The following is a 9,977-nucleotide window of genomic DNA, read 5'->3' on the forward strand; positions in this document are numbered from 1 at the left end:
AATTCGACCATGAAGGCCTGATTCACTTAGTCGCCTCTGAACAGTTGATGTTGAGATATGTCTGTTACTTGAACTCTGAAGCATTTATTTGGGTTGCAATTTCTGAGGCTGGTAACTCTAATAAACTTTTCCTCTGCAGCAGAGGTAACTCTGGGTCTTCCTTTCCTGTGGTGGTCCTCATGAGGGCGAGTTTCATCACAGTGCTTGATGGTTTTTGCGACTGCTCTTAAAGAAATTTAAAAAGTTCTTGAAATGTTCCGGATTGACTGACCTTCATGCCCTAAAGTAATGATGGACTGCCATTTCTCTTTGCTTATTTGAGCTGTTCTTGCCATAATATGGACATGGTCTTTTACCAAATAGGGCTGTCTTCTTCTGTATACCACCTTCAACTCCCAGCCTTTCCGCTTCGACAACACCATCCGTGCCAGCATTATTCCCTTCGACTTCAATCTTGACGCCATCTTCAATGCTGATGGTGACCTGACCTTGTATGGCAAGCAGAGCGCTCAGCTCTATGGAAAATTCCTTCTTAAAGCACAGCCCCTGGCTTTTGCCAGCTCTCATGAATGCAGAGCTTCTGTCACCCAGCATCTGGACAATGGCTTCCCCCTGGAAACCACAATTGACAACAAGATAGACACACTTCTGACTCCCCAGGAGCAAAGGGCCATACTTAGGATGAAGTCAAAGTTGAACAGCCATGCCCTCAATCAAGAAGTGAGTGCCTACAACAATGCTGAAAGGCTTGGACTGGAGCTGTCTGCAACCCTCCTCACCGGCCTCCTGAACACAGCTGCCAGTGAAGACCAGGAATTCACAATCTCTGGGTTCCTGAAGTATGATAAGAACACTGACAGTCACTTGATTAACCTGCCCTTCCTTAAAAGTTTGCCTGCAATCCTGGAAAACATCAAGATCACTATTGTTAACATGGCAGAGGCTATTCAGAATTACATCAATAGTGATGAGGTCAAGGCTAAGCTTGAGGCTCTGCCCCATCATGTCAGTGACTTTGTTGCCAAACTGAATCTGGAAGACAAGGCTGTCCAGCTCAAACAGAACCTGATTGCCCTCACCAAGGAGTACCCCATCACTCTGGAATACCTAGAGGTCTCCCTTCTGAACCTCAAGATTACAGTTGAAAAACTGCTGATTGGCCTGGCATACAGTATCCAGGGCATTGTTGCTGCCACCAAGGAGATGATTGCGAGTGGCACCCTGTCTGAAACTGTAATTGAGAGACTCAGCCAGGAGCTGAATGCCATCAATGAGGAGTATAAAATCACTACTATGATCGTAGCTGTCATTGATGCTATCGAAGAGCTGATCAAGCAGATTGACATGCAGAAACTGAAGGACAGCAGCATTTCACTCCTTTACGACATGGATGCCCAGTTTGAAATCAAGGCTAAAATTGAAAACACAGTGAGTGAATTAAAGCAGTTCATTGAGACCTTTGACAGAACCAAAACTGTTGAGGATCTGAGAAACTACATTTCCTCCATCAACTTGGAAACTCATGTTGAGCAGCTCATGGAACACCTTCCCACTGAAATGATCAGCAAGATGATTGAGTCTGTCAAGGCAGTGATCCAGGAATTGGACATCATTGGCAAATTGAATGTTTTCCACGCCAAGCTGAGAGGTCTGATTGTCAAGTATGAGGTTGACAAGAAAGTTGAAGCAGTCCTGGAGAAGGTTGTGGGTCTAATTAAGCAGTTCAAAATTGTTGAAACAATTCAGGTCCTTGCTAACAACCTGAAGGCCATCGATATCCCAGGGAAGGTAATGCAGATGCTGGAAGAAACCATCAACTACTTGAAAGCTACTGAGATCAAACAGGTGATTGAACAGCTGAATGAATATCTTGACTCTGTTGTCCAGCAGCTGAGGTCATTTGATTACAATGCCTATGTGGATGAAACCAACCAGATGATTGCTGAATACACTGCTCATGTAAACGAGCTGATCAAGGCACTTGAGATCCCACAGAAACTTCAGGCTTCAAGAGAATTTGTCAACTTTTTTGTGTCATCTGCACTTAACTACATTGAACATCTGAGGAAAATCAAGGTTGCAGACATGATCAAAACAGTGAAGGACATGGTCGACCATGCCATCCTTAATGACCTTAAGGCAATTTCTGAGAGGCTAAAGCAGAGAATCACCGATATGGACCTTAGAAATGATATCATCTCATACCTGCAGCAGGTGAGCGAACACTACACCAAGGTCATCACTGTCATAAATGAGGTGTACGGCAATGTGATTGAGGTGATCCAGAAGTTTGCTGGTGAACAACAAATTGTCAGCGAGGTCAAGCAGATAATTGAGGGAGTTGTTACTGGACTGAAGACAGCTGAGCTGGACTTCCCTTCATTCACCATCCCTCTCACTGACCTGGTCATACCCTCCATGAAGGTCAACCTGGAGAAGCTTCAGGAGATTGAAATTCCAACACAGTTGGATATCCCTGAGTTCACTATCCTGGGTTTCCACACAGTGCCAGCCACCACCGTTTCCGTTGATGATATCAAGCAGAAGGTCACAGAGCTCATAGATTTTATTGTCAACTTTGAGATCCAGAATCTTAATTTGGATGTTTTCTTCGGAGACCTGACCATGAGCTACCTGCCAACCCTACCTGACATTACCCTCCCAGAGATTACATTCCCAGAGTTCTCCTTCCCTGTCCTACCTAAGGTGGCCGCAGAGAAGCTCCTAGAGATTCCAACTCTCCAGATCCCTAAGATCAAGCTCCCTGCCATTCCCAGTGAGATCAGTGTCCCTTGCTTTGGCAAGCTCTATGGTGAGATCAAAGTCAGCACCCCCATCTACAGCATTAGGACCTCTGCTGAGCTCCAGAACTCTACTGACAGTGAGGAGACTCCTCAGCTCACTGCTTTCCTAACCTCCCAGGCCATATCTCCCATTTTTGAGATATTCAGCTACAACCTGGACTCCACTGCTCGCGTTGCCATCCCCAAGTTTAACCGTGTGATAGTTGCAGAGACCCTTAAGTTTACCCACACTGCACTTGCAGTCGAACACCAGGCATCAGTGACCCTCTACCGCCTTGGAGCCCAGGCCTCAGCTAAGACCACAGTCAAGGCAACCACTGCACACTACACGGCTGACATTGTCAATAATGCCTTCTTTGCCACATTGGGTGGTATGTCTGCATCTGTGGACACTACCTACAACCACCAGATCAATATCCCAATCCTTGGCTTCACCAATGGAGCCTCTGTGACCCAAAAGGCTGTTGCCCGCCTGGAGGACACAACAATCACTCTGACCATTGGAAATGATGGTGCTATCAAGTCCAACTCTCACAAGGGCACACACAAGTGTGACCTTCACTTCGCCATCAGTCCCAGCACTACTAAGCTGACAATCTCCGCTGACTCCGACACTGCCCTTCTGAAGATGAAGCAGACCATGAACGCTGATGCAGTCATTCTCAGTCACATCACATTTGAGGCCCGCTCTGAGGCAGAAGGCCCAGCCATCAAGAACAGCCTTCTGGTGGCATCTGGAAATGCCAATTTGGGAGATATGAAGGTCGAACTGAAGGCAAACCATGACACAGAGCTTGTTGGAGATCTCAGTGGAATCCTGTCAAACTCACTCACCGTTAAGATTCATCCTATTGAAGTTGTCTTTGACTTCCAAAACAAGGGAAACACCAAGCTCAGCTTCAACGAGGCACTGATGGCCAAGATTGATCTCCAGAATGACTACTCTGCCATCATCAAGCCTGAAGCTCAACAGATCAACACTGTGGCTCTTGCCCGTTTCAACCAGTACAAATACTCCTACAACTTCACTATTGACAACAACAAAAAGGAGGCTGGTATATTTGCTACTGTCAACAGTGAGGCTAATCTTGAATTCCTGACAAACCCCTTCAGCATCCCTGAGATTGATCTGCCCTTCATTAACTTGCACATTCCAGCCATCAGCGATCTGAACCTGTATGAGCATACTGGCTTGAAGAACATCTTGACCACCACTGAGCAGTCTCTTGATGTTGATTCCAAGATCCTGTACCAGAAGAGTCATTTTCACTCTCTGGGCAACCTGATCACCGAACTCTCCCTGAAGTCACCCATCTTCAATCTGAATGCCAATGCTGGACTTTACACTGAGGACGACCTTGTGTTCCGTCTCAGAGCTACCACAGCCTCCGTTTTTGAGGCGCTTAAGACCAAGCTTGATGGCACCACCAGTTTGACCACCAAAAGAGGACTTAAGCTGGCCACTGCCCTGTCCTTGGAGAATGCCCACATTGAGGGAAACCATGACAGCACTTTCAGCCTAAGCACCGACAACCTGGAAGCTGCGGTGTCTGTGGCTACCATTGCAAAGATTGACCTGCCCATCTTCAACCTAGAAGCCAATCAGAAACTTGTTGCAGACACCAAGACCAAGCCAAATGCTGCCTCTACATTGAAGCTGAAAGGTGATTTCAACCTACCCCTTATCAAAGCAATTGGCAAGGCAGAGGCTGACCACAGCCTGAAGCTAGAGGGAACCCTTGAGTACATATCTGTGGAGTCATCCATCAAGGGCACCATTGATGGCACAATCCTGGAATACAATGCTGTTTTGGGAGCTCTGCACAATGAAGCTAACATCTACCTGAATGCTGATGGCCTACGCTCCACCTCAAAGATCATTGCCAATGCCAAACTCAGCAACGGTGAGACAACTATCCTGGAAATGGATGTGGATGAGAATCTGGCTGTTGAGGCATCCGTGAGCCGTGTGTATGCAGTGCTGAAATTCGCCAGCAACAATGAAGCCAATGTGATTACCTTCAACACCAAAGGAAAGCATGTAGCCCAGGCTACCATTGACTTTGCACCATTGACATCACTGACTGCTGATGTTGAGATTAACATGTCTCAGCCAAGCAACATGGGTGACATTTCCCTTTTTGAGAAGACTGCTGTCGAGCTGACATGTACCAAGCAGAAGATCTCTACCACTGCCAAGATAGCCACCCCTGTGTATACGACAAATCTGGCAGCTGAGTTGAAGGGTGATGCCCCTGTCTTCAAGGCTGAACTGAAGTCATCTGCTACCTCTGTCATCAACTTCCTGGATTACGACGTGGATGGTAAAATTATAAAAATGTCCTCCATAATGTCATTATTTGATGCAATATAATTGTATTTGAGGAAATTGAAACTGCCTCAACAGCTTCCTTCACTGCAAGCTTTGAGAACGAAGCCCTGAGCGTGAATGGCAAGGCTGTCCTTAACCATGCAGACCTGACCATGGACATTCAGAATGTGATTACCCAGGCTATGAGGTGAAGTAATACTTTTAAACAGGCTGATTTCAATGCATAATACATATTGAAACAAATTATTTAGGCTTGTTAGCACAATGTTAATCAAACCATTACAAACATTTAGCAATTTGAAGATACCTGAATATGTATTAGTATGGTTTGATTTGTCATTTGTGCATTTCAGGAAGAAGCGTCAAGAGGAGGGAAGGTAAATACTCAATGTACCTTCAATTCACATCAATCTAGAACTATTGCATGAGCAAATAAAGTCTACATCTTTTGACCTTCTACTACACACATGTATTACATGAAGTTATAAACTGGATGGTTCGAGCCCGGAATGCTGATTGGCTGAAAGTTGTGGTATATCAGACCATATACCATGGTATGACAAAACATTTATTTTTATTACTCTAATTGCGTTGGTAACCAGTTTATTATAGCAATAAGGAACCTTGGGGGTTTGTGATATATTGGCCATATACCACACCCGACTCGGGCCTTATTGCTTAATTAAACTATGAATGAATAGACAGTAACTGATCACACTGTTTTTCTTCCACTTCTTAGTGTCTCCCGTCACACCCTGAATGTGGACATCACCAGCCCAACCTTCACTGATGTGAACTTCCGCTATGCTGCCCGCAGAGATGGCGTCAGTGCTTCCATCTCTACTCCGTCCACTGGGTTCTTGGGTCTTCAGCTCCAGGGCAGGATCCCATCTCAGCTGAGCACTAGACTCTACAGCCGTTATGCTGTGAGTTTCTTTTCATTTCATTCATCTTAAAATACTCAATACTTGTGTCCCTATACACAAGTCAAATAAATGTCACCCTATTGTACAGGTAAATTGAAATGTGTTGTGTTTCTCCTATATCTAACAGTCTGCCCCTGAGGATGATGTTGACATCTTGGTCATCAGAGCTACTGCTAAGGATGTCGATAAGATAAAACTACAGGTTGCCTACAACATGAAGGCTCCCCACGACATGCTCCTGGGTCTGAAGGAGAGACTCCCTGCCATCACATCCACCCTGAACAGCTTCTCTAACAAGTATGAGATCTTCGGGCACGTGGAGGGGCTGAAAAGCTCCATCATCAACCTCATTGAGGAAGCCTACACTGCTGCTAACAGCCACGCAGCTGAGCTGAGCCAGCTGTCAATCCTCTTCAGGAACACTGTTTTCGAGTTCCAGAAAACCATCCAGGTCTTCCTGGATGCTGCCATTAAGTTCCTTAGGGAGACAGAGTTCAAGCTCCCTGGCTCTGAGGAAATTACCACCCTGCCTGAGGTCCTCAAGCAGCTGACCACCAGCATTGCCACTATGGTTGAGCAGGCCATCCAGATGCTCATAGACAGCGCAGAGGCCTCCTTCAATGCTCTGGTCGATATGATCAGCGACATCCAGGTCACTATGCCAATCGGTGATGTGATGACTGGAGCCCAGATTATAGATAACATGAAGCATGCTCTTGCCCAGCTTGTGGGTCTGGTGAAGCATTTGGAGAGCCTTGACATGGTCCTGGAGAAGCTTGGCGAGACCCTGAAGGTTATTGTTGAGAAGGCCCGGGAGTTTGTTGACACTCTGAAGTCTGACTACCTGGATGCCGTCGCTATCTACTTCAACGCTCTGTACAATAACCTTGTCGGCGTGATCAAGACCGTCCTGGACCAAGTCAATACTGTGTTGAACATGGAGCAGGTGAACTTAGCAATTGAACACATCGCTGACATGGTTCTGTCTGTGGTTAACCAACTCAACCTCGCCATCACTGGTCTTCTGCAGCAGGCTTCTGAGGAAGCCCAGGCTTTCATCAAAGTTAGCGGTGGAAGGCTTGAGATTGAGCTTCCCTTTCCCTTCCACCAGTGAGAACCTCACAGACTGAACCCTGAGTCTAACACTACAATGTGTTTAACATTATGCTATTCTGAGGCACAGGGCTGGGAACGTACCTCAAACAAGTATTTCAGCACGTCTTTAAAGCCTTTAGGTAAACATGCAGCTATTATTTGATCATTTTTGTGTAAATGACAATTGGTACACTTACCAACATAAAAATGAAATACTGTTGAGTCCTATTTCCCTATCTGTCTGTACCATACAAGATGCAATATGAGAGTACAAAATAAATAACATTTATACAGCATTATGTTTGATTTATATTTTTCCACCTGCTATGTGTATGTTTTGAGATCCTCAGTATTTTAACAACAAGCATTCCATTAGTGATGCAAATGAGTGATGCGAACCATAGACAGTATTAATATTGATAAGACTGACTTTCTTTCAGTGTTGAGAGATTTTTAGACATAGCCCAAATATAACTTCTAAAATGAGCAAAGTGGAAAGCCTATATGAATAATATAAGATCCCTTGCTGAACTTTAAAACCAACCGATATTATGGAATCACAGGACACAAACTCTGGCTCAAACACATCATTGAGTATCGAATACTTGTACATGGAATGCTATCAAAACTACCCTCCTATTTCAAATACTTTTTTTCATTTCTGATCTGATTGTAATCCTAACCTGTTTATGGATCTCCAAGGGATGCAAAGTACATATTACATACTGTAACATAGAGCACTACTCAAATGAAGGGCTGATGTATGCTGCTGGTCACCTTAACACGGCACGTTTAGTGGCTGTGATGTCTTGCCTTGTTAAGAACAAATTCTATCCTGTGTAGAATGACATTGAGATAAATGTACTCTGGTTGACTAGTCACTAAGGAATCACTCGGGGAGAAATGCATTTCACATTTTCTACAACACCCTTAGGGTATTCAGGCTCAGAGCAGTAAAGGGTAACATCACGTCAGTAGGTAGCTAGTTTAAGTGTGAACAATTTGGAGGATATGGGCTGTTCTACACTACTGAAATAATTGGGACATAAGTATGTGACTGTGTATAGTGTGCAGCTTTCTTTATTTTTCATAAGTTTGTGTAACTTTTCCGTTCATAAGCACCTCTTTAATTATTTAGTGTGGGCGTCAAAAAGCAAGGAGGACAAAGACACTCTTCTTGTAATTAAAATGCCTTTATTGGGGTGGAATGTCCAATGGAACAAAATGTTTACAACTTTTCAGCATGTCTATCTTTCGTCCAGGAGTAATGCAATGATTGAAAAAACAACATGGCTTGTCATGGGAACAAACTACAGAACAAACAGTATTTCAACCATGACTGGTGAGGGAGTGGCTACTCACAACATATTATGGTCATCGGTGGACAATTATCAAAGGCAATATAATTTCAAGGTAGAAATTAAATACATGTGAATATTAAAAGGTAGACTCAGCAAGATATTGAGATGAGTGAGATGCAAGACTTCATTCTCACACAGTCACACACAGTATCTGCGCATGGGCACGGGTTCGCTTCATGCTGTTCACAGATTGGTATCCACGACACCGAAACAGCAGAGAAGTTGAGCCTCACGCTTCAACGCTCTTAGTTGTTGTGGAAATTAACCCACTATCCTGTTTACATTTAAATCACTGAGTCTACCTTTAAAGCTGGAATCCTTAATCAGTGGAACAGCAGAATACGCAGAATACGCATGATTGAACAGCAGAAAATGTACTGTACGGGAGACTGAAAAGATTTGGTATGGGTCCCCAGATCCTCAAAAAGTTATACAGCTGCACCATCGAGAGCATCCTGACCGGTTACATCACCGCCTGCTCTGGCAACTGCTCAGCATCCGACAGAGGGTAGTGCGTATGGCCAGTACATCACTTAGGCCAAGCTTCCTGCCATCCAGGACCTATATACTAGACGGTGTCAGAGGAAGGCCCAGAAAATGGTCAAAGACTCCAGTCACCAAAGTCATTGACTGTTCTCTCTGCTACCGCACTGCAAGTGGTACCGTAGAGCCAAGTCTAGGTCCAAAAGGCTCCTTAACAGCTTCTACCCCCAAGCCATAAGACCAGCATGTCAATACTTCTTACAAAAAAAAGTAGTGATGAAGTCAATCTCTCCTCTACTTTGAGCCATGAGAGACTGACATGCATATTATTAATGTTAGCTCTCCGTTTACATGTAAGGACCAGCTGTGCTGCCCTGTTCTAAGCCAATTGTAATTTTCCTAAATCTCTCTTTGTGGCACCTGACCACACAAAACTAGGGCCTGTGTTGTTAAGTCAGAGCAGCGCTTTATTATGGACAGACTTCTCTCCATCTTAGCTACTGTTGCATCAATATGTTTTGACCATGACAGTTTACAATCCAGGATTACTCAAAGCAGTTTAGTCATCTCAACTTGCTCAATTTCCACATTATTCATTACAATATTTACTTGAGGTTTAGGGATTAGTGAATGACTTGTCCTAAATACAATCCTTTTAGTTTTGGAAATATTTAGGACTTACTTACTGTATTACTTGATAACCATTCTGAAAATGACTGCAGCTCTTTGTTAAGTGTTGAAGTAATTTAATTTGCTGTTGTAGCTGACGTGTAAAGTCTTGAGTCATCCGCGTACATACACACCGGCCAGAGACATGTCAATAGTAAAGACTGAAAAAAGTAAGGGGCTTAGACAGCTGCCCTGAATTATGCTTGAGAGACTTCCATTAAAGAACACCCTCTTTATTCTGTTGGACAGGTAACTCTTTATCCACAATATAGCAGGGGGTGTAAAGCCATAAAACATACGTTTTTCC

The 9,977-nt window shown here is 44.2% G+C and overlaps 1 protein-coding gene across 2 annotated transcripts in view; it reads left to right on the forward strand.

Moving 5' to 3' along the window:
- The window catches only part of LOC110529382 (apolipoprotein B-100), a 78,645-nt gene extending 71,188 nt beyond the window's left edge, over positions 1-7,457 (forward strand). The window contains exons 1-5 of one of the 2 annotated variants that reach the window (XM_090242575.1): positions 229-5,128; positions 5,212-5,323; positions 5,490-5,513; positions 5,876-6,062; positions 6,190-7,457. In XM_090242575.1, coding sequence (XP_090098701.1) covers positions 682-5,128; positions 5,212-5,323; positions 5,490-5,513; positions 5,876-6,062; positions 6,190-7,176 — 5,757 coding nt within the window. In that variant the 5' untranslated portion in view covers positions 229-681 and the 3' untranslated portion in view covers positions 7,177-7,457. Of the gene's footprint in view, positions 1-228; positions 5,129-5,211; positions 5,324-5,489; positions 5,514-5,875; positions 6,063-6,189 lie in introns of those variants that run through there. The other variant, XM_090242574.1, reaches the window with a different exon arrangement.
- The last annotated feature ends 2,520 nt before the right edge of the window (positions 7,458-9,977 follow it).

The sequence above is a fragment of the Oncorhynchus mykiss genome, chromosome 8 (assembly GCF_057628025.1).
Source record: "Oncorhynchus mykiss isolate SJ-2025 chromosome 8, ASM5762802v1, whole genome shotgun sequence".
NCBI classification, from domain to species: Eukaryota; Metazoa; Chordata; class Actinopteri; order Salmoniformes; family Salmonidae; genus Oncorhynchus; species Oncorhynchus mykiss.